The 25927-nt window shown below is 37.7% G+C and overlaps 1 protein-coding gene across 5 annotated transcripts in view; it reads right to left on the minus strand.

The window, feature by feature from the left end:
• ZRANB1 (zinc finger RANBP2-type containing 1) overlaps positions 1-25927 on the minus strand; it is a 69079-nt gene that overhangs the window by 25281 nt on the left and 17871 nt on the right. Inside the window, exons 1-3 of one of the 5 annotated variants that reach the window (XM_060033868.1) lie at positions 23340-24597; positions 22193-22367; positions 20030-20880 (exon numbers count right to left, since the gene is read on the minus strand). In XM_060033868.1, the coding sequence (XP_059889851.1) occupies positions 20030-20880; positions 22193-22233 (892 nt within the window). In that variant the 5' untranslated portion in view covers positions 22234-22367; positions 23340-24597. Of the gene's footprint in view, positions 1-4517; positions 4640-20029; positions 20881-22192; positions 24598-25927 lie in introns of those variants that run through there. The other 4 variants (XM_060033867.2, XM_060033869.1, XM_060033871.1 and 1 more) reach the window with 4 other exon arrangements.

Here is a 25927-nt window from a genome sequence, read left to right on the forward strand (position 1 = left end):
TGTAGCATTCACTCTAAACTCTGATTCTCTGTGCTTCCTGGATCCCGGGGCATCATTTAAATGTCCTATAGAATATAAGGAAAATTGGGCTTCCCTGGTGGCGCAGTGGTTGAGAGTCCGCCTGCCGATGCAGGGGACACGGGTTCGTGCCCCGGTCCGGGAGGATCCCACATGCCGGGGAGCGGCTGGGCCCGTGAGCCATGGCCGCTGAGCCTGCGCTCCGCAAGGGGAGAGACCACAACAGTGAGAGGCACATGTACCGCAAAAAAAAAAAAAAAAAAGAATATAAGGAAAATTATAGTGTATTCCTTTCCATTTCCTTCCAGAATTAGAACTGCCTAGTTAGACACTTACCATCACATTAGTGCTGGTTCCATGCTCTGGTAATGTTTAGAGAAATTATTAGAATATATTAATTGGATCAAAGATCAACAATCTAGTGTGAGTAACTAGACTTCACAAAAGACACTAAGTTCCTGTTCTGGTCCTGGCTCTGCAGAAACCAAGGAGACAGGGATGTGCTTCCCGTTGGTGTTGGGCTGCTTTTGCCCTTTATTCTGTCTTTCTTTTTTTTGGCGCACTGGGCAGCTTTGCGGGAATCTTAGTTCCCGGACCAGGGATCAAACCCGGGCCCACAGCAGTGAAAGCACCAAGTCCTAACCACTGGACTGCCAGGGAATTCCCTACGCTGCACTTTTAAAACTGGATCAAAACAAATGCTGAGCCTTCCACACTACTGTTTTGTTAGCCGGAGACGACTCAGAGCAGTCAAAACTATTTTTAATGTAAGTAAAAGTTAGCAATATTTTGATTTCAGAATTTCTCTTAGCCAAGTCTTCCTTACACCCATTAAGAATTATTAATACAGTAAAACTTGAGCTAGATGATTCTGAACAGAAACAGGCTAAAATAAGACACTATAAACCAGTTGGGGAGTAGAGATACAAAACAAGTATCAATTTTTCCAAATCTATAAAGAACTTTCCATTCCCACTGAACCATGCTATTATTCTTAACACAAATTAATGTTAGGTAATGACAAAAATCCTATTTATTAAGCAGTACAGTACATCTATGGATAATAAATAGCCTTGGCAAAAAATGAAGGTGTAGGTTAGCTTCAAATTTACCACAAATAGTATTAAACACACACACACACACACACACACACACACGACTGTAGGACTAAATAAGTTTGTTTCCTAAATTACATCAAGAAAAATTTGTTACATAAAATGCTACTACTAGCTAGAAATATTCTTAGGGTACTTTAAAAAAAAGCATTTTAAACTGCTATCTTGAATTAGGAATTAGATAAATAAGACCTATTCCTTAGATTATTACAGATTGATACAATGCAACAAGTTCCCCTGTTATTAAAAATAACAAAGCTTTAAAATGATAATTTCCACATTCACCGAATGCCCATGACACATAAAGCAATATGCTGGGCACTGTGAGAAACATAAACACAGTAAAAACATGATTCCTATACTCAAAACAGTCCTTCATCACATTTGTGAGCCATAAAAAGCCAGTGTCCAAGTTTTCCAACTCTGGGATCAAAGATCCCTTCTGCAAAACTAGATCCTCTCACCAGAAAAATGACCCCCTCCCCCTGAAACATATATTTTTCAGGTTAACAATCCATGATTTCAAATGAGAATACCTTACAGAAATTTTTATTTTCACAGCAACGTAGGTTAATACATTCCTCAATATAAACACCTAAGGACAGCTATAGCCCCCACTGCAATACATAAAGGACTTCAACACACCCTTACAAGGCTTAGTGCCCTGGGGAAATCATCAAGGCTAAAATGTAATATAGTTGGCATGAGATAAGGGTAGGTGAACCTTCTCAAAAGGGCAAACCTGAAGAACAGACACACAAATCTAAAATCTGCTTAACTTGTTTTAATGAACAGATGAGAATAATCTAGTAGAGCTCATAACTTTTTGAATAATTTAATGCTGTATATTTTTTTCAAACTGAACATGCCCTACTCCATTTCCTTTTGCGTGTATATATTTCCTTATGAAGGCAACTATTGTTCACTTCAGTTCTATCAAAGCTATTAATAACTTTCTAGGTGTGTGCAGTATCACCACACCTTTTACAGTTCTTAGCTTCAACCTAAAAATATATATTTATAAAATTTCTTTGTATGATGTAAGAAATGTTCTAGGCACTTCCAAAAGCAACACAAGGACCAAAAGGTCTGATTTACCTGAAAAGATAAAGAGGAAGACCTGCACAGTACATGTATATGCGTGTGTGTGTGTGTGTGTAAATACACACATATTTTTTTGTTTCCCAAAGACAAAGATGAAGTAGTCTAAAGGTAAACGTCAACTAACTTTGTTCTTTTGGTTGGAGGAAGGGGAGATCTTTTAAATCACTGTCGTCACTATTTTTAGCTAACTCATCAAATAGCTGATGTCTGAAAGAATCTCATCTTAGAAATACTTGCTTAAGAATTCATTTCCTCTCTAATGTTTCTGAAGGATTTCTGTAATTAGAAACTAATTAGCTAGCCGAAGGTGGGGAGGATTACAGACCAAACAGCACAACGAAGTCAGCAACTGTGCTTTGGAATTATGATTTACAGTCTGCCTTCAAACTAAACGTTTTTAATAAAAACAGAACTTCAAATGATGAACTGCATGGTACGTGAATTGTATCTCAATAAAGCTGACATATACACACACAAACTGGACTTCTATTTGGCCTAATCCAAGACATAAAAAACAATTATTTCCCCTGACCACAAGCTCTGCACTAAACTGCAAATAGGGAATCCTGCCCCGACTAGCATGGAATATACACAGGAGGGCAGAAAATGAGGGTGAACAGAATAGAGATTCTGTTCTCTATTCATCACAGCATAAAAAACCTCCAAACTTTCCAGAACGTGAAAAACACAAATTTAAGTATAGGGACAAAATAATATTTAAAAGAAAACTATTTTATTGTCTAATGTTTGGGAATATGTAATTCCATTCTTTTCATTAACCATAATTTAGAGCTCACAGTTTCAGTTACTGGTGAGTTTTTGGCTACAAAGATGAGTAAATTTATTACAAATCAAATTTCATGAGAATGTCAATGAACTGTCCTAATTTTTGTTGTATCTCTATTACACACTGCTCAAGAGGAGCCAGTGATTAAAGTTTCTTCACAGATGGGTTTTCACTGTAAACATGGTGTCTAAAGAATGTGGCCTATACTGAGATAATTTAAGTTTTAGCTACCACATGTTTTCTACTTGGGGGGGGGGGGAAGCATCAGATTATATGCAAAACAACTTACAAAATGTCTTTGAGTTCTTCACATAACATTACGTTTTTTACCACCTTTTAAGATTACGGAATAAAACGGAAAGCAGAAAAAAAGTAAAAGAGTTGGTAGGTAGGAAAATACAGTAAATAAATCTAAGTGGTAAAACCTCACTTAAAGTAACAAAGATCAGGAAAAAGCGGGAAAGTTCCAGCAGAAGAGAAAGAGGTGACGTACACATGCTTTCTAGGTTACTGACATATCACACTATCTCCAAGAGTAACTAAAACATCTTAATATGTTGTTTTGAAAATTTAACAAATGTTAAATATTACATGTTCTGTCCCTTCCTCTTCCATGTTATGAAGGCAAATTAAAAAGACAGCTGAGGGCTTCCCTGGTGGTGCAGTGGTTGAGAATCTGCCTGCTAATGCAGGGGACACGGGTTCGAGCCCTGGTCTGGGAAGATCCCACATGCCGCGGAGCAACTAGGCCCGTGAGCCACAACTACTGAGCCTGCGCGTCTGGAGCCTGTGCTCCGCAACAAGAGAGGCCGCGATAGTGAGAGGCCCGCGCACCGCGACGAAGAGTGGCCCCGCTTGCCACAACTAGAGAAAGCCCTCGCACAGAAACGAAGACCCAACACAGCCATAAACAAATAAATAAATAAATTTAAAAAGAATAACAACCCAAGCCAAGCTGTAAGATGTTATTTGAAATTCAAAATAGAGTCTCAGGAAGATAAATAAACCAAGTGCCCACTGTTTAAAAAAAAAAACAAGACAGCTGAAGGCACTCTAAGAAGATTAACTTTATAAAACTAATCTGCTGTATCAATATACATTCAAAATTGAGTGAACTACACAACTAGCTAAGTGGTGGTGCATAATTACAGATAAAGGAAAGTTAATATACTTTAAAGGCATAAAGACCTGAGAGTAAGTGAAATTATTTAAAAAAAAAAAAGCTCATCTTGTTCTATAAGCTGGGCCAGGAGTAGAATTTAACATATTTTGAAGTCACGGGTCACAACTCACTGGGGACACTTCACAGCTACTATGGAACTCCGTTGGTTAGAATATGGAGCTGGCTCATAGATGTTTAGAAAACAGACTTATTTTTTCCCCCATATATGGCACCGTTTTCAAAGTTTTGCCTTGTTTCTTTTGACATAAAACCATAATGGTAACTAACTTTGAAAAGAATGCCAAATGGTAAAAAAAAAGCCAGGACTTACCTGAGCCCACATGGGCCAGCTCAACACTACCCTGGAGTTCTATGGTAGCTGTGACATCACAGCATGGTTTATGCTGTGGGGTCAGGGTGGACTTGGAGTCAGCTGGCACAATTTCAGGAGCCCTTAAAGAGAAAAGTTAGTTTTAAGTGGTAATGTTCAGAATGTCCTTTACCATGGTCAGTAGAAAGATGCAGATGTGGTGGCTACGAGGTCTGGGTAGTTTTCCTCTATTCAGAGTTTAATTCACTTAACTGTCTTTGCATATTAAAAAGGAAACTATACCACCCAGTTATACTTTTTCTTCATACTCCTAACCATTTGGCTATAGTTCAAAGACAAACTTGGCTTAGACAGACACAGCAATCTCTTTCAATACTCAAACATGACCTTCTTTTTAAATAAAATGACCTCAATATTTTTAAATGTATCTTAAGTAGACACAAGCTATGGCAATCCCAAAAATAGTTTGAGCAGACCAAACAAATCACCTCCCAGATGCATTTTTTACATAATAACCAAAGGCTACAAGTTAAAATCTACCATTTCTATTCCTAGAATAGTGCTACTGAACAATAATCTTTTCAAAAAAACCAAGAGATGAAAACCACAAATTGGAAATAAATTCTTAATCTAATCTATACTTTATCACGATGGGTTTCTATTCAATTCATTCAATAAACTTACTCCATTATGAAAACATTTATTGATTGACTGATTGATTGCCACACCGTGCGGCTTGCAGGATCTCAGTTCCCCAACCAGGGATTGAAAGCAGTGAAAGCCCAGAATCCTAACCACTAGGCCACCAGGGAACTCCTGAAAATATCCTCTTCAGAAAAATTAAAAACTCAAATTATAGGGAAGTCAAAATAATCTCTAAATAAGGCCTTTAAATGTTCTATTATTAACCATGACAAACTATGCCAAATGTAGCTTATACTTTGGTGCTCTTACCTCCTTAAATCTTTGATCAGATTGTTAACAACCAAACTGCTGTGAAAATATAAATCCCCAAAGTCATGAAAAAAAATACCTGAATTGATAGAGTACCTTCATAAGAAAGAAGATCTTGCCATGCAGGAAGAATTACTGCTAAAAGCACAATGGAAGGATATAAAGGAACATGTCACAAAGTTATCTTTGGGAAGGTGATCAGAGATGAGGACCAGTGTTAACGGGTTAAAGATGAATGTGAGTTACAATCAGAAAGGTTACTTAAAATATTGCCAAAAAGTCAACTGAAGGGATATTAAAGTTCTTAAAATCTGAGGTTCTGGTCAAATAAAATAGTATATGTCAAAACCACATTCTGCACTGAAACCAAGTCCAAAAGTTTTTGACTTCAGGTAAAAATTTCATCTGTCAAGTTATCCTGGCCAAATCTGAAACCAAATATTAGACTTTTAGAATTATGCTATTTTAGATTGGCCTTCTAAGAGGAACTGAATAGTCTAGCCACTCTCTTTTACCAGTGAGAAAATTAGAGGATAAATAAGCATTTTAAAAGGGACAAACAGATAAAGAAGAAAATCTCTCACAACATAACTTTATACTATTCAGATTATGTCCATATAACTCTTCTTCTAGCCAAAAATACTGATAGAATTAAGACAGAGAATCATCAAATTGGAAGAGATATTTAAAAGTTAGTGCATCCTGATGTGGTCCCCAAGTAGAAGCACAAATCAAGAAAGTCCCTATAATTCGCTACTGCAAGAGAAGGTTCCACAGCTTCCGTTAATGCTCATGGCCCCACAACTATCCACATAGAACTATGGGTCTACCACCGAATGGTAGATGCTTCCCCAAAGAGTTTCAGGCCCATACCAACAACCCATCAGAATCCTCACTATGGCATGTCTAAAACTGATTTTCATGTTTTCTACATTTAGGAAAAAATGATACTGCTATCCAACCCAAGTGTCCAAACAAAAAACCTGGGTATCTTTCTTAACTCTCCCCTCAGCCCCAATATCAATTCTTCCAAGTTTTACCCAACCTACCTTTTTAAAGTCTCTCTCAAATACATCCCCCTTACCCCATTTTCCACTGCCTCCACCTTAGGTAAGGCCGTACTCTTTCTCACCTGGATTGCTATAATTTCCTCCTTAAAAGGTCTGCTTGCCTCCACTGCTGCCCCCTCCCAATCTAGTCTCTAGGCTATGACCAGAGTGAGCTCCCCAAACCACAAATCAGATTAAGGCAGTGTCCTTCCAAATGTTTACCACTGCCCTTACATTAAGAGCGAAAATCTTCAACCAGATGAACAGGCCTTGAAAGGTCCAGCATTATCCTGCAGCTATTTCTCACAGCTCCCATTCTATACTCCAGCCCTATAGACTTCTTTCAGTTGAATGGATGGGCCATGCTCTCTTGCCTCTGGAGTCTTAACAAATGCAATTCCCTCTGACAGAAGCACTCTTTTCCCTCTTCTAAGGTTTTGGCTTAGATGTCACTTCTTCCTGAAAGCCCTCTCCAAATGTCCAAATGAGATTAGGGTACATACTCCTCCTCTAACACCCTATACTTCCTCTCCTGAACTTATCACACTATTATTGACCTGTTAAATTATTTCTTCACTGGACCACAAGCTCACTGAGAGCCCTGACTTCTTTCCCGGTGCTTGGAAGCACACTCAATGATTGTCTGAATGCATAAATGAATGGACGAACAAACAAATAAAAGGTGAAAATGAAGACAATTCTGAAAAGCAAGTGGAGGGTGGAGCAGGTTGGACATTTGTCTTTTGAGATTTTAAGATATCTAATAAAGCCATAATTGTTTAAGCAAAAATGTGATACTGATGTAAAAAAAAAAAAATCAAACTAAAGAGCCTCAAAACAAATGAAGCAGAATCATTTTATATATGGCAGAACCACCCAAATCAATGGGGAAAGAATTTAATAAATCATATTAATGGAAATTATCTGTAAAAAATATTTTAATCCTTAGTTCAATCGAAAAAACTGTGAAAAACAAAGATAAAATGTTATAACTCTCCCCACAAAAAAAAGGTAAAGAAAATGTGCAAATATGTCTGGTATATATCTTTAATATATACATTATTTATATTCATATAGACTTGATACAACTTGATAAAATCACAAAGGAAAATGGACAAAAGACATAAATCAACAATTCACAGAAAAAAATACAAATGACTAATTAAATGAGATAGCTTGCCTCCATTAATAACAAACATCAGCAAAGATACAGCTATACAGGTACTCTCTTACATTGATGATGAGAATATAATCAGTACAGTCCTTCCAGGCAGCCATTTACCAACATGCACAAAATACCTCTGACACGTTTCCATCATTTGATCCTGTTACCCCATTTCCGGGAACCTAAGAAAATCATTAGAAATGCTGACGATTTTGTTCATCAAAACACTATCAGAATAAAAAATTTTCAAATAACCCAAAGGCCAATAATAAGGGCTATATTAACTTAAAGTACAGCAACTCGAAGTCATATTACACATTCATTTTTTAAAGATGAAAATATTTTAATTACTTCAAAATGTAAAATTCAACAACAAAAAGAATGTACATTATTTCCGTTACATAAAAATAAATATTAAAAAACTGAAAATACAAATATGAGATTTCCTCTAGATAGTGATATTATAAACTATATTTTTTCATAGCTCTTCTCACCTCTGACATACTCTGCAATGAGTATGCTCTGCTTTTATTATTTAAAAATGAATTAAATCCTTATATACTGTTATAGGAAGTCAGTATATAATGCCAAATTTGATAAAACAAGAAATACTACTATGTCCATCAACAGATGAATGGATAAACAAAATGTGGCATATAAGTAAAATGGAACATTATTCACACTTAAAAAAAGGAAGGAAATTCTGACAGTTACAACATGGATAAACCTTGAAGACATTACACTAAATGAAATAAATAAGCCAGTCACAAAAGGACAAACACCACCATATGATTCCACTTATATGAGGTACCCAGAGTAGTCAAATTCTCAGAGACAGAAAAAAGAATGGTGGTTGCCAGGAGCTGGGAAAGGGGGACTGGGGTGTTACTGTTACTGTATACAGTTTCAGTTTAGCAAGGTGGAAGAAGTTCTGCACACAGATGGCTGTTATTGATGATTACACAACAATGTGAATGTACCAAAGCCACTGAACTGTACATTTAAAAGCAGTTAAGATGCCATATTTTGTTATGTATGCTTTACCACAATTTTTTAAAAGGAAAAAATGATAAAAGGACATTACTCAGAGATATTAGAGGTCCTGCTTCAAATACCACCTATGTAGTACTCCTCCCTCCCACGAGAAAGTAAATGTTTAAATTTCATCTAATCACATCCAAATTGAGACTTATTCTGTAAAACGAATGGCCTGGCCTCTGAAAATGTTAATGACATGAAGAGTAAACAGGAAAAAAAAACCCCACCTGAGGCACTATTTAGATTAGAAGAGATTAAACAGATAAAACAACTAAATAAAACGGATTATCCTTGATTGAATGGGGTTGGAGCAATAGCTATTAGTGAAAACTATTGGTGAAATTGAATATGGACTTCAAATATTAGAGTTTCTGGATAATTGTATTGTGTGAATATGTAGGGAAAATGTGTTTTTAAAACATACAAGGCTATGGGCTTCCCTGGTGGCGCAGTGGTTGAGAGTCCGCCTGCCGATGCAGGGGACACGGGTTCGTGCCCCAGTCCGGGAAGATCCCACATGCCGCGGAGCGGCTGGGGCTGGGCCCGTGAGCCATGGCCGCTGAGCCTGCTCGTCCGGAGCCTGTGCTCCGCAACGGGAGAGGCCACAATAGTGAGAGGCCCACGTACCACAAAAAAAAAAAAAAAAAATACAAGGCTGAAATATTTAGGGGCAAAATGTCATGACATCTGTAGCTAACTCTCAAATAGTTCAGGAAAAACTCATACAGAAAGACAAATAGAGCTCGCAAATGTGGCAAAGTACTAACAATCGGAAAATCTAGGTCAAAAGCATTTGCTGTTCAATGTATTATATTTGTAACTTCTCTACTGGTTTTGAAATTTCTCAGAATGAAAGGCTGATGGGGAACAGCAGTGGTTACCTCCACAGATAAGGACTGAAGGTGGAGGGAAGAAAAAGAAACTTGCTTTTCTTTATAAACTCCTTCTATAACTGCTTGATTTTTATAACCCTGTGCATAGTTTAATTAATGTTTAAAGTTAAAGTTACTTTATGGTAAACAGTAAAGGTCTCTGGAGTCTAAATACATCTTTTTATACTTAATATTTAAACGATACTTTTGGATTTCATAATTCAATGTGTTCATTTAATATAGTGCTTTTAAAAAAATGAAAGCCTTTACTCAATCAATGATGCATATTCAAATGTCACTGTCATACAATCGAGACTCACCACACATATTCCTTTTCTCAGCATTAGGAGGCACATTATTAGTTGGCAGGCCTGTGTAATCAATCATTTCTAAAAGCCAGGAATTATGTCTCAGGCAGACTAAAGGCAACCAGAAGGATACTGCAGGGGCTCTATTTCTGCCACTGCTATCCATTTGCCTTGACACACTCATTCCTGGAAGCTTCTTTCATATCCCAGATGTCAGGAAGCACTTTGAAAAGCCAGACTAAACTGGCCAGGGGGAATAAAATGTGTGTGTATTCTCTACAGATTAGAATCTTACACTGCTGAGAATTCCCACAATTCACTTAAAAACCATGACATAAAATGTTATTTTAAATCCAGAGTTCCAAAAGCACAAGAGGAAATCCTTTGAAACTTGAAAACAAGACAGAACTAGCTGAAGGTAATACTCCTTTCACAGTGCTAAAAATAATTCTATTACCTGTAATATCAACTACTTTGGACAGGAAGGAGATTCACAACCAAGAATGTGTATGGAGTGAAAAGGCACCACAGTTTTTATAGCTACACGCACACATCCCATGTAAGATTATCACACAAAGTTAACCAAGGACATACAAGGCATTGCCAGCATTCTAGCAGCTTACTTTCCTTTTATGGATGCAGTGCCAAAGATTTGCTGCAGGAGTCCACGTATATTTTGGATTCTATTAAAAGCTTTTAATAGAATATTTTAACTCAAACCATTTTTTTTAATGTTTTAAAAAAGTGCGATGGTTTTAAATGTCAAAGACTAAGAAGACTTTTTTCAGGCTCCACATTCATTCATATGTAAAACAATATATGAAGGGAAAAGGGACACTAAATAGGAGTATCTTTTAGTAGGACAGTCTGGTATCAATATAAAATCAAATTCATAATCAAACAAAATGGCCCAGCATACAACCATAACTTAAAATGAAGCAATTCTACAGGGCAGGAAAAATTCTGAAGATGGAAAATATTGTCCAAACAGCTAAGGTATACCAAGTATAAGCAAACACAAGTAAAGCAAACAGAACAAATACTAGAGAAATGCCATACTAAAAATCAAGCCCAAATAATGTGGCTTAGCTATGGAATGATGAGAAATATTAGCAAGTGATAGATTACCTTGGGACACAGCAATCAACTTCACATAGGCATACTTATTTAGTTGACTTGGAAAAAAGGACTGAAAACATTAATATTCATAGGCATCAAACATCATTCAAAAGTTCCAGTAACAGTATTCCTTTCAACCATATCAAGCAAGAAAAACCACTGTGAATAAGAAATATATGGTCTTCATCTACTGTTTCTGGCACATACCTCCTAAAACCCTTGCAATTTCCTATGTAAGAGCCATAAGGGTGTCTTTTGTTGTAATATTTAGTTTTGTTCTCAGTCCCTAAATAGCTCCAGAATGATAAAGATGAAATAAATAGGAGTCTTTTGTTGCTCATATAGCAAGCCCCCTTCAAGCACCTCTGAGTTTATGTTAATGAGGTTAACTTCTGGAAGGCCTCTAAGGATGGAGGCTGGTTACCAGGGGAACAAACCCAGTGATGAGAAGGTTGTATCTTTCAGCCCCACACCACCCTCACCTCCTGGGAGAGGAGAGGGGCTTGAGGTTCAAACAATCACCAATGTCCAATGATTTAATCCATCTTGCTCCCATAAAAATCCCCGATATGGGGTTTGGAGAGCTTCCAGGTTGGTGAACATGTGGAGGTGCTGCAAGAGTAGTGGCCAAGAGAGGACACGGAAAGCTTGCCCTATGCACCTCTTCCACCTGGCTGTTCCTGGGTCACATCCTTTTATAATAAACCAGTAATCTAGTAAGTAAAATGTTTTCCCAGGTCTGAAAGCTGTTCCACCAAATTATTTGAACCCAAGGAGGTGACCGTGGGAACCTACGATTTATAGCCTACAATCAGAAACACAGCTGACAACCTGGACTAGCAACTGGCACGTGAAGGGGGTAGGGAGGAAGGGAGGCAGTACTGTGGGACTGAGCCCTTAACCTGCGGGATCTGATGCTACTTCCAGGTAGAGTCAGAATTGAGTTAAATTGTAAAATGCCCTGCTGGTGTCTGGAGAATCTGAGAATAGCTTGATTTAGGAATCTGCCCCCACCTTCCCCCCCGATACACATACATACATTTGGTGCCCATTACTGCTATGAATGTAGTGTAAGGCTAGAGACACAAAGAAGTGAGTTTTTACTTACAAACACACCTATATACCACCTTTGTCTAGAAAAGGATAACAACATGGCTACATCACACTGAGTCAGTAAGCCTCTCTGTGCCTCAGCTTCTCCCATTGTATAAAATAACAAAACAACGACTCGTTTTGTCACAGAACCAGTGAAGGTTAAGTTAAAATTTTCTGAAATTGTCAAATTAAGATGCTATTTGTAATTTTTTTAATGTTATTTGTATTAATTTCCTATTGCTGCTTCAAACAAATTGCTACAAATTTAGTGACTTAAAGCAATACAAATTTTTTATCTTAAAATTTGGGAGAGGTCAGAAGTTCCACATGGGTCTCACTGGGCTAAAATCAAGGTGCACTCCACAGGGAGGCTCTAAGGTAGTTTTGCCTTTTCCAGCTTCTAGAGGTTGCCCACATTCCTTAGTTAAGGGCCCCCGCATCACTAAAACCTCTGCTTTTCCACCATCACATCTCATTCTCCCATCTCTCTCCTTTGCTGATTAAGGACCCATATTACACTGGGCCCACCCAGATAATCTGGGATAATCTCTCCATTTCAAGGCCCTTAATTACATCTGCAAAATCCCTTTTGCCAAGTAAAGTAACAAATTCATAGGTTCTGGGGATTAGGATTTAGACATTTTGGGGGGCCAGAGTGCAATATTCTACCTGTCACACTACTTAAATCAGTCATGTAAATCAGAGAAAACCCAAAAGGGGTGGGGAGAAGCGCCTACAAGGAAGTCAAGTACTGGGCAAGTAAAACATACAAATTTGGACACTACCTCATCATTAATATTGTATTTTTCAAGATACCTGATGTTTTGTGTTTTTTGACAAGTCATCAATAAAATACCTCTGTGGAGCAAATTAATAATTTTTAAGGCTAAAGGAGTACTTACTGAACTAGAAAACAAGTTTCTTCTAATTTTTTCTTTACAATAACTTATATGCCCTGAGTTACCTTTAGAGTTAAAAAGTCAGCCACAAAGATATCTGAATAAATGTATAAAATCACCATTGTGTCTTATGTCAAGAATTTCCTTTTCTATTTTGTTTTGATGTGGTAGTTTTCTTGGTATAAATCAACTTATTATCATTCCAGTACACAGTACTACTATCTCTCAAAAACTAATCTACGACTTTTTCTTCCATTGAAGTTAATTTGATTCTGTTTGGGTTAGTGCACAACACTCCTTTCATTTGACCAGACACTATATCTCAAAACTAGGAATTTAAAAAGTCATCGTAGAAGATTACACACTGCAACAGATTTTTCTAGATGCAATATTGTGATTTATAGGAAAAACTGTCATTCAGATGACCAAATATATATGTTTGATCTTCATCCACAATTCCTGGCTCACAGCTTCCCAAAACCCTTAGAATTTCCTGAGTGATAAAAGTAATGGGATAGTATCTGGTTTCTGGTCCTCAGCTCCTGAAAACACTTCATGGAAGGTGACTTTTGGATCCCACCCCCAGGGTGGGAGCTGGTTGCCAGGGGATTAGAGGGTTGGGACTTTCAGTCCCACCCACTATGCCACCCTGACCTCCAGAGAGGGGAGAGAGGCCAGAGATCGCCAGTGACCAATGATTTAATCAACAATGCCTATGTAATGAGGCCTCCATAAAACCCCAAAAGGACAGGGTCTGGAGAGCTTTCAGGCTGGTGAACACACAGAGATTTGAGGAGAGTGGCACACTTGGAAAGAGCATCATGGAAGCTCCATGCCCTTTCTCCAAACCTTGCCCTCTATACATCTCTTCCATCTAGATGTTCATCTGTATCCTTTATCATAGCTTTTATAATAAACCAGTAACCTAGTAAGTAAACTGTTTCTCTGAGTTTCGTGGGGCGTTCCAGCAAACTAATCAAACCCAAGGCAGGGGGTCGTGGGAACCTCTGATTTAGAGCCAATTCGTCACAAGTACAGGTTAACAACCTGGGCTTGTGACTGGCATCTGGCATCTGAAGTGGAAGGAGGTCTTGTGGGGCTAAGCCCTTCACATGTGGAATCTGATTCTCCCTCTGGGTAGACAGTGTCAGAATTGAGCTGAATTCTCGGACACCCTGCTGGTGTCTGAGAATTGCCTGTTGGTATGAGGAAGCTCCCCACCACACAGACACGCACAGACACAGACACGCACAGACACAGACACTCACAGACACATACACACACATGCTGGAACTGGGCCTGGGAACCCTTTTCACCAGAGGAAGAAAATTAACACTAATACAACCTTAAAAATTTACTTCCTTGAGAAAAACCATCCATATACATGATCTTTTTTTTTTTTTTGCGGTACGCGGGCCTCTCACTGTTGTGGCCTCTCCCGTTGCGGAGCACAGGCTCCGGACGCGCAGGCTCAGCGGCCATGGCTCACGGGCCCAGCCGCTCCGCGGCATGTGGGATCTTCCCGGACCGGGGCACAAACCTGTGTCCCCTGCATCGGCAGGTGGACTCTCAACCACTGTGCCACCAGGGAAGCCCCATATACATGATTTTTAATACCGATACCAAAGTAAATTGAAAAGAACATTTTAAAATGTAATAAGCCTATACATTGCTAATTTTGGTTAAAATGAAAAAAGTGTTAATGAAACCAAATAAACAAATATCAATACATTCTGACATGTTTAACACCATGCAAGTTTTAGATATTTCTACAGTTATATCTGACACTCTGGAGTGGACACCTATACATCACACTGTATACAGCTTTCCAGTAAGGGGGCCAAAATACAATTGGCATCAATAAACAACTGCCACAAATATTAATTTTCAACAGTTATGAGAAGGGGGGAAACATTAGATCAAATATAACAATATTTTTGTAGACCACATGCAAGAAAAAGTTAATTCTAATGTACTGCCTACGTTTTAAGAATCATATATATTTTTAGACCATCAAAATCTTGCTCAGTAATAAGACTACAATCCTCATGACTTCATTTCAACATGCTCCTTGATAATGAGATTCTGGTTAAGCTCGTAAGTCAGTGATTCTCAACAGGGTATACCAGTACATACTGCGGGCCCCCCAAAGCTTGGGAGCAGTGGAGATGTTACTAATTCATATGTTCTCTATAATGCCATTGCCATGGGGCAAACTGAACATTTCAGCATAAAAATTCCATTTTCAACGTGTAGTTGTTATATGAGCATGATTCTTTTCCCCCTACGCCTTCAACAGCACTCCCTCCCGCTGCCCCCCAATCTCAAACCCTTCCCATCTTTGTTAGCAGGATCACTAGACAAGCTAAATGGAAGAAAGATGCAGCTATTTAAGGCGAAATGCCAAACAGGAAGCAACACGTCCAATGACAATTGAATAAAAACTTTTCAAGTAAAAACTTTGATTTAGGACTCTAGGTATAGAAAACACTACGATTTTTTTCCTTATATATTCATCAAGTTATCAAATATTCATCAGGAAGATGGAGAAATTAAATATAAAGAAATCTGACTTTAGACTCTTCATATCCACAGACTGCCTAGTGATAAACTGAGGCCTTTCTACTCTTTCCAATAAAACCCTATGGGACCTACTTGCTCTGTCTTCACCTGACAGGAAGAAGCCAAGTTGGCTCCCAGTGGGTGGAGCTCCAGGTAGTCTGTAAGGTGAAAAGTACAGAAAGCTGGGAAGAAGGCAAAGAATTAAGAAATTTAGGAGAAAAGCAAAAAGGTTTATTTGTCTTTGGAAGGTCTATTTGTCTATTTGTCCAAATTCCAGTTTCCACAAATGTTTATTCACTCATTAACAAAAATTTCAATGCCTGCTATATATAAGGCAATGTTTTAGGTACTAGCAAACAGCTGTGAACAAAACAGACAAAATCCCTGGCCTTCAGAAAGCTTAAGTTCTAAGCAAGAGAGAGACAAATAAGGTGACTTCTAATAAGTGTATTAGGAGGTAACAAGTGTTGTGAAGAAAATTAAAGTTGGGGGAAGAGAGGACAGGACAGGGCTGAAATTTGAGGCCTCACAGAGAAGGTGACATGTGAGAAAACACCTGAAAGAAGTAAATTAGCTAATCCTGCAATCTAGAGAAAGCAATCCGGGCAGAAGAAAGAGCAAGTACAAAGCTTGAGGCTTATTTGCAGACAAGAAAGGTGGCTAGAGGGCAGGAGTGAATGAGCGAGGTTGAGAGTAACAGATAAGGTTAGAGGGAAACGTGCGTTTGTATAAAAGTGGGGAAAGTAGGTGTGGGATAGAAAGCAGAGAGAGCCTATAAAATTGGCTTTTACTCTGAGCAACACAGCGAGAATCACTGGAGGGTTCTAAGCAAAGTTTTAGAAGAGTAGCTCCTATTCAGAGAACAGTTTGTAAAGGACGACAGGGACATAGAGGGGATCATGGCTTGGACCAGTGTACTGAGAGGTGGCCAGATTCTGGGTATATTTTGAAGACAAAGCCAGTGAGAATGGAGTATAAGAGAAAAAGAAGAAAACCAAGGATGACCAAGGCTCTGGACGCAGCAAATAAAACGATGAACTTGCCATCAACTGAGATGGGGGGAGTGAGACAACAGATTTGAGAGACCAGTTCAGTTTTTTAGCCTCACTGAGTTTGAAATATTACATACTCAAGAGAAGATGTTGTATAGGCGGCCGCTGGATATGAGAGTCCAGGGCTCAGGCATACAAAAGTTATTATACAGATTTAATTTGAGATTCTTATCTGACCCTGTAACTTTTCAAGGGATCAACTTGGGATCACAAATTTAAATGTTCTTCTAAAGGGCAACTGATTCAATACAACAGCAGAACTAAAACGGTATGTTAGGTAGTGCTGCTTTATCTCTAGAGACATTATCATCTGTCCAGTGGGAAAGTTAGACCATGATTAGCACTGACATGACCTCCCAGAAAATAACCTGGCACCACACTGCTGACACTCCAGAGACAACAGCACATTTAAATTCACACCTCTGCCGTTACCATTTCACTCCCACTCCCAGATTCCATTTTTACTGGTGTCAGGTTTTGGCACCAGTAAAACGTTGGACGTTGGACGTCCCCAACTTCCTCTCATCACGTAAGATAATGTGACCTATGTGAAATTTATACCCAACAGTCATGTAAAAGATACTTACTTAATATTGTGGAAGCTTTAGCTTTACCCTTCTCAATACTGAATCTTCCTCATTCCCATTTTACCAGGTACAAGGCTGAGGTTGATTTTTTTTATTTCAATTTCAAATGGGAAAGTCTCACATTTTATACTTAGTATAAATTTTATGCACATTATACACTTTATACTTAGTGTATGTACTTTGGAGATGATTTTTTAAGTATATGTGCTGCCAAAGCAAACACTAAGATAGTTTTCTTAAATGCCTAACATCGATAAACCATAATATACCATATCTAATGAAATCTGGAGAGCAAAAGACAGGTAGAAAGGGAGAAGTAAAGAATACTTTTCGGAGACTTCCCCAGTGGTCCAGTGGTTAAGACTCCACCTTCCACTGCAGGGGGCGTGGGTTCAATCCCTGATCGGGGAACTAAGATCCCACACGCCGCACAGTGTGGCCAAAAATACAAAAAAAAAAAATGATTAATTTTCAATACTTGTGGACTTCTGTTAACCCAATACAATGTAAACAACTAAAAGTTTTTAACATATTTCAAGGATATTTACAAATCAGGATATGACTACCCAATAAAGACAGAGCCATAATCTTTCTACAACAGTTGAGAACCATATTATGCAGTGAATAGTCAAAAATATTTGCTGATAGGAAAGACAGAATCCACATTACCAAGAACCAATTACAATCAATCCTTGGCCCTAAGAACCTAGAAACTCTGGAGTATGTGGGAATGCGGATTTAATGACAAAGAAACTGTTTTATAAATGAAATAAGACCAAATTTAATATCGGTCCTACTGGGAGAAGTTTTTGTTCAGCTGTAAGAATGCAAAGAGGTACAAGGATGGTTATCCAAAAGAATTAGATATAGGTAAAGAAATAAAGGCAGCACCAAGAAGACACAATAGTCACAAAGACAAGAAATAATAGCCATAAAGACAAAGATATATTGATTGGTCTAATGTGTGTGTCAAGGGGAGAAAATAATTCAAAGCAGGAGTTCTTAACATACGATACACTAACTTGAAGAAACAGTGACCCCAAAAGAGGTTAAAAATCACTGCAGTGTAGTTCATTACCATCTATAAATTTACATGTACTATAACACCACCTTGTAGTTAGCATGTACGTAGTACGCTACTGCCTGCAAAAATAATTTTAAGAGTGTTCCAAAAGGCATACAGGTAATTAAAGGACAATCACACCTAGATACAAAAGATCACATAATGTAAGATTTCATTTATATGGAACATTCAGAATAGGTATATCCACTGAAACAGAAAGCAGACTGGTGATTACCAGGGACTTGGGGGAGGAGAAAATGTGGAGTAACTGTTTAAATGGGTATAGAGTTTCCTTTGGGGTGATGAAAATGTTTCAGAACTAGACAGAGGTGGTGGTTGTACAACACCGTGGATACACTAAATGCCACTGAATTGTTCATTTTCAAAATGATGAATTTTATGTTATGTGAATTTGACCTCAATTTTTTAAAATTCATAATAAATAAAACCCTTTTGTAGCTCCTGGTTTAAAAAAAAAAAAGACATTCACACCATCTGTGGTACCTCAATTTGGGGAGAGAAAAAAATCAATGCGATGTAATGGAACAGCACAGATGGCTGAAGACAGCTCAGTGTGCTTTCATCCCTCGTCCTCAGGACAGAAGAACACTGGAGCTAACAGTTACTAAGTGCCTGCTGTGTCTGGTGTTCAGAAGGGCTCATCAGCTGGGACTTTTTTTTTTTTGGGCCAGGACAAAACTAAAATTAAAAAACTGAGATTTCTTGAAATCTATTCTTAGGACTTGCAGGTTCATATAGTCATGTATTCCATATTCTTGGGGCTATATTCAGGGTGATAAACAAAAGAAATTAGTACTGAAAAAATATATATACACAGCTAAGCCATGTTGAAGGCTTAGCTATTATTGTTCCACACAGATTTAACTTTAGTAGTTACTCAAAATTTTCTTTACAAAACTTAATGTCAAAGTAAGCACCCCATCCAAATAATTTAAATCACATAATTCAAATAGCTAACCTATTCAAAAAAAAAGAGAGGGGGAGGGAAAAAAATACAGAGGAGTCAAGCAACTGCTTCTATGAAGTACATCACGAATAACTAACTCACAAGGTCAATAACTGGAGGAAACCTTACTCTCTCAACACGTCTCTGTCCCTGAACAGCTCTGAGCCAGAGACTGAGACCAATATCCAGAATTTCCTTAGGAAAGCACTAAAACACAGAACACACAAATCATAATTTGAACTATGGAATCAGCTGGCCACGTGAAATCAGTTCCATAAAGTTTGCAAATATTCACTACATGACATTCATGTTAAATTAACATCAGTATTTTCAAGGTCAATATTATGTTTGTTCAACTTCTTGGAGTCACACATTTTTGTGATATTTTTAACATCTGACTAAAGCTTCTATCATCACAAGACGCTCACACTGTTTACAAACACTCTGAAGCAGCAGCTGGTGTTCCTCAGTCACATCTTGTTACAATAAATAGAGTAGCAGTTTTAAACTCCAGGTATACGGTTTACTACTGATATGTAAAAATCTTTGCTATAACTTAAAAGTTTTTCTAATGATGGAAAGACACATGCACAATGAAATGGGAGGCAATTTAAGACAACGTTATGACAAGATCACAAATACAGAGATTCTTATGCATGCATACTGGGATTATAGCTATCATGCTGAATGAAATAAATACTAAATAATACTGACCTTCCTTATATCTTTCATGTCATTTTTAATATCTTTTCCCATCCCATTCAAAAAATGAAGAAACTTACCCACACAAGCATTGAGGAATAGCCAATCAGTCTTTTTCATCCTGTTTTTAATTTGCTTTAGTTTTTTGAAGTCCACTTCAAGTTCCTCCTTGCTGCCAACAGCACCAGCCAACTCAATCCTCTGAAAATCCATTTTCATCTCAGAGTCCCGTTTCGTAGTCGGCGGTGATCTTCTTTGGCTGTTGCCACTGCTACAGCTTCCTCTCCATCGAGCTCTGTCTTGCTCATTTATTATTGAAGAAGCCTCTTCCGTCTCTGCCAACTCGATTGCTTCAATATTATTAGGTCTGGGATGATCACAAACAACACATTTTTTAGCTTTGGCCCAGTTTTCATATGTGCAAATAGAACAAGTCCAATGCTGGGTCCTTGTGTTCAGTTTATTTCTATCATTGTATTCCTCGCAAGGGTCAACAGAAAAAGCAACTGGTCTTGAGCCAGATCCTGAGGATTGAGGAGATTCTGTGGGACTCCTGGTCCTACGCTGGGATAAACACTGAGTGCATCTGATTGCTCTTGGCCAGTTCAAATATGTGCACATGTGGCATGACCATTTATTCGCATTTTCCATGCTGTACGAAGACTTAACCCTTGGTCTTGCACTGGAGTCTGGACATATCAAAGGACTACTTCCTCCTTCGGTGCCGGAAGGATCCCAATCTCTACCAACATCACTTGAACCACTTTTAAATGGATCTTCTGTAATTATTGTTCCACTAGGTCTCTGGGCACGACACATAGTACACTTGATTGCAGATGGCCAGTTTTCATACGTACAGTATTCACAAGCCCACTTAATTCCACGTTCTGACATTGTGCACTTCTTGAAGTGAGTTATGTCAGGCAGGAAGCTATAAATAATTAGGACATGGTTATTAAAACAATAACTACATAATCCCATCCCTGAAAACACGCCCAAAATATAAAAGTACCCTTCAACTTATAAAACCTCAATTTCTCAAAAGATGCATGTAACATTTCACACTCAACTACCTTTTCTTAAAATTTCCAGAGAGATACTGGACATAAGTTCCCAAAGAAAAATCTTAGACCTGGGGATTTAATGAAACTGTACTTTGGAATGCAAGAGAAAAGGCAGAAGATAAAGGGAGGTTTATTCTAAGAGGGAATGAGGTTAAATCAGGAATCCTCTAACAGAGATGTTTAATCTCAGCCAGGTCATCACCATCAATTTAGAAAAACAACCAATAGTTAAAAGATTCAAAGGGAAGGGACAGAACACAAACCAAGTATCTTAAACACATAACCATTCTCAAATTATGAGCAACATAGATTATTATGCTATCTAGGTATAGTACCACAATGTTTGATTCACTAAAGAATTCAGAAAATCAGTCAATTCTATCATTCTTGCTAAGGGAGAAAAGCAGCCTAAACGTGCTAATTATCCACTGCTCTTAATAAGCACAGGTAGGAAAGAAAGATGTTAAGTAGTAACCCTTACAATTAACAAAGTAGCACTGTGAAACAGAGATAAAGTTCCTTGATAGCCTATATCCTCAAAATCTTGTTCTGTCTAGAGTGCAGAACATAAAAACTGCACATCACCTATACTTGGGACAATCAACTGATGAAACATCTCTGACATAACAACTAGCATAATCGCTCCAATATAATTTTGAATATTTATACTCAAAATATTCAATATTTAAAATATACTCAAAATTCAATTCATATTAAAAACATATTAACTATTTAAAAGGCTCCTAGGATTCTACACTGGGCTTCCTAACACTGCAATACAATGAAGACTATAATTTAATGGCAATCATTTATAAATGAAGCAACTTACACAGCAAATGTAATAATAATTTTTTTAAATAGCTTGAATTTAGACACTAGCCACTAAAGCCAGCCTCTCCATTTTCTTAAATCCCTTCTCAACTAAATTAGTATCATCCTGCCACCTATTTGTAACCAGAAAAGTGAAAGAAATTCTAGGCAGAGTAATAGAAGCTTCTCCTTCTCATTCTCAGGGATTTTTCCTGAACCTGGAAAGCAAAATCTTTCACTTTATAAGTGTAGTATTATGTCCCTGCTTGCCAAGTCCTCACCCCTTTTATAGTGTAAACTTTGCTAAGAGGACAAATTCACTGTTAAGAGAGGCTACTATTTAATAGCTAAAATAAAAATCACACTTACTAAGATTTTAGTTTCCATGCTATAGCCTCCACCTTGCACATGGTCAGAATAAAAGTACAGCTTATAAATCAGACCAAAGACAAGATTCAGTCGTCATGGTGGCTCAGATTCTGACTTCCTCAGGAGATACTGCAAAACGTGATAAGTGGTTCTGTATGACTGTGAATAGCTATTCCTGTAAAGGAGACCAAAACTGAATTTCACTTGAAGCCTGTTACTTTATCCAAAAGTATTTATTTTTTTTAAAAGGCTTTATTTTAATAAATTCTCTATTTTAATCCTACTCATTTATTTTAATAATGGACTACTATATTCAGAATTTTAATTTAACACAGCAATAAAATCAGCTGATTGGGCTGGTGAGTCAAATCAGACATAGGAAAGATATTTTCCCCTAAAACCTTAAACATATGTGTGTGTGAACTATTATTATCATTAATCTTAAATTGGTAGTCCTAATAAATTAATTCCTACTGAATTACTTGTTATTATTGAAGGGGGAAAGGGGGCATAAACCAAGTAAACAGAAAAAGCAAAAATATATAGCTTATATTTAACTCTGAAGTCTTTTTCTCCTTCAGCAACTTTATTTTCCTCTAACCCAGGTAATTTATCTGCTTAGATTTTTCACTTTAGTTTGTACATACTGATTAAACACCATTTGACAGCAATCTGAAAGTGTGTTGAAGGGCAAAGACTATAATCATAAAAGCATCCATAAAATGGACAATTGAGATTTAATGGCAACTTTCATATTCATTAGGCAGTTTCTTCCTTTGGTTTCTCAGGAATTAAATATAAATAAATTACTTGCTCATGCTATTGTAAACTAAAATGAGCAAGCAGAAACTTATGACAAAAACAAATGACATAATGAACATATCCAAGGCTATAAGTAATTTCAGTATTTCATTTAAAATATTCACATTCAAAAATTCATGCTTGCTTTGTTAAGTCTTACTTTGATGTAGGCTCAACTAAATAGTTTGTGGCGTTACATTAACTAATCTTCATGGAATTAATGTGCCAGCATAACATACTTAAATGCCCATGTCTGACAAAAAACAAACAAAAAATAAAGAATCATTGTCATATATGCCTGGTAAATAGGCTACCCCTCCCAAAAATTCAGGTAACTAAGCAATACCGAAACCAAGCTCAAGAGTTTTGGGACTTCCCTGGTGGTCCACTGGTTAAGATCATGCGCTTCCAATGCAGGGGGCACGGGTTCGATCCCTGGTGGGGGAACTAAGATCACACATGCTGCATGGTGTGGCCAAAAAATTAAAAAAGAGTTTTAAGATAAGTGCATTATATTAGATAACAATGTACATGGTACCAACTCTATAGGGAATTAAGACGTTGTCTTAGGATTATTGTTTTTTCATAACCAAAAGCTAAAATTCATTGGAGAGGATTATCTGAGAGAGTCATCTGTACCTGTGGTAACAGTAAATGGAATGGAAGAGTAAAGGTAACATCAGTTCAACTATGTGATTTTGCATTATTGAGGTGAAATTAACACTGAGTACACTTTTTCTACCAGATGTCAAAAAGAACATGAAATAATTTTTAATAGCAAACAGCTCTGAGAATTAATACTGTGCATTGAAATAAAACAATTACTAAATATCTTTCAAGTTAACATATATTCATATACCCAAGTAAATTTAATTTACAAGTCTACTTCTGCATAAAATACAGATTTCCAAATTCTAGCCAGTGAATCATACTTCAATTAATCGGTACACAAAGCAACAATAAAATCTGTATAATATGGATTTTCTTTAAGCAGATCTAGACACAAGTGCTACTCTTAAAACAAATATTCCTTGGTTCAAATGCAGTACCAGCAGTTCCCATCTTGTGGACCAAAGAGTCCATGAATCTATTTATACATCAACCTCTACCTGTAGACAGACTGAATAATGTCTCCAAGTATAGCAACCATTTTCTAGTATTAAATTCATAACTGCTTTTGATTATATACTTCCCAGTTCAAACAATAATAAAAGCATGAGCATTATGATGTATGGGTTAATGGCTAGGGAAAGGGAGGGGCTCATAACTGAACATTTTTTATACTGTCATGCTTAGTAGTGAATTAATTAGACCATATTTGTGAAGCATTACTAAACAATGTAGAATAAATATACCTATTTTGAAGTCAATTACTCAAAATTGTAGCTACACTACAAATTCCCCCAACCACCTACTAAATCCCTATGAGAGAGAACTAGAGAAGTGAAATGATCCTCACCAAGCACAGACTCCTTGAGAAACAAACTGAGAGAAGTTCAGTTGTCAGTGTCAAATGATGAGCAGTTATCCAAAGGAAGGACTGACAGTCTTTTGGTTTTATATTAGCTTTATTAATATTAAGTCTATATTTAGTAATATAAATATTAATTTATTAATATAAATTGTTGATATAAATATTAATTAGCATAAATCTGTGATGATTTAAAAATGCTCAGAAAGCATTTTAGGGGACTAAAGATGAAAGCTAAAACTAGAAGCGGGGCTTTCCTGGTGGCGCAGTGGTTAAGAATCCGCCTGCCAATGCAGGGGACATGGGTTCGAGCCCTGGTCCGGGAAGATCCCACATGCTGCGGAGCAACTAAGCCCATGCGCAACAACTTCTGAGCCTGTGCTCTAGAGCCCGTGAGCCATAACTACTGAGCCCACGTGCCACAACTACTGAAGCCCACACGCCTAGAGCCCGTGCTCCGCAAGTAGAGAAGCCACCGCAATGAGAAGCCTGCGCACTGCGACGAAGAGTAGCCCCCGCTGGCCACAACTAGAGAAGGCCCACGTGCAGCAACAAAGACCCAATGCAGCCAAAAATAAATAAATAAAATAAATAAATTTATTTTTTTAAAAAAGAGCTAAAACTAGAAGCACTGGTGAACCCTCCATCTACAAATCTCACCTCATTTCCGGGCTCCAATATCTTGTCACATCCTATATTAAAATCCTCTTATCTTCCTCTCACAACAAACCCCTAGCCTGATTTCTCTCTCCAGTTTCCGTTAAGGACACCACTAATACTACTGCACCCAGCATAGAAACTCAGACTTATCTTGAATTCTGCCTTCTCCCCACAGATTCTTTCTAGTGGTTTCTGTCCAAACAGTCCTTTTCTTTCCATTTCAGCTGCCATCAACCCTTTTGTAGTTCAGGTCAGAACTACTATAATAGCCTCCTAAGCGCCTTCCCTCTCTAAATCCATACAGCTCACCGCTACCAAAATAATCCTCCTAATAACAAGTCCCTCTTTCTGAAGCTCTTCTGTAACAGTATAAACTCTCAACTCCTTACCAGCATACAAACACACCACACACACCCCAGACTCATTCAGGTACCACCATCCCTCCACAATACACACATGAAGGCACTACCTTAGAAAAACAAGCACAACAGACACACACTCAAGTTCTGGCGAATCCTACCCATCCTTTAAGGTTCAGTTCTAATCTCATCTCTCTCGTAAAGTTTTTTCAAATCATTTCAAGTACACTCCACGCAACCACACTTCTATCGACATTTGGCACCTACTGTATGTCTTCTTGGGGCTAGTTTCTGGAACACTGACTTGTGTGTCTTCCCCATATCATTTCCTGCCCTCAATTTTCAGTGAGGTAGCCAAGCTTTCAAAAACTATGGCTCAGGGATTTCCCTGGTAGCACAGTGGTTGAGAATCAGCCTGCCAATGCAGGGGAAAACAGGTTCGAG

The sequence above is a fragment of the Delphinus delphis genome, chromosome 16, assembly GCF_949987515.2.
Source record: "Delphinus delphis chromosome 16, mDelDel1.2, whole genome shotgun sequence".
In the NCBI taxonomy this organism is placed as follows: domain Eukaryota; kingdom Metazoa; phylum Chordata; class Mammalia; order Artiodactyla; family Delphinidae; genus Delphinus; species Delphinus delphis.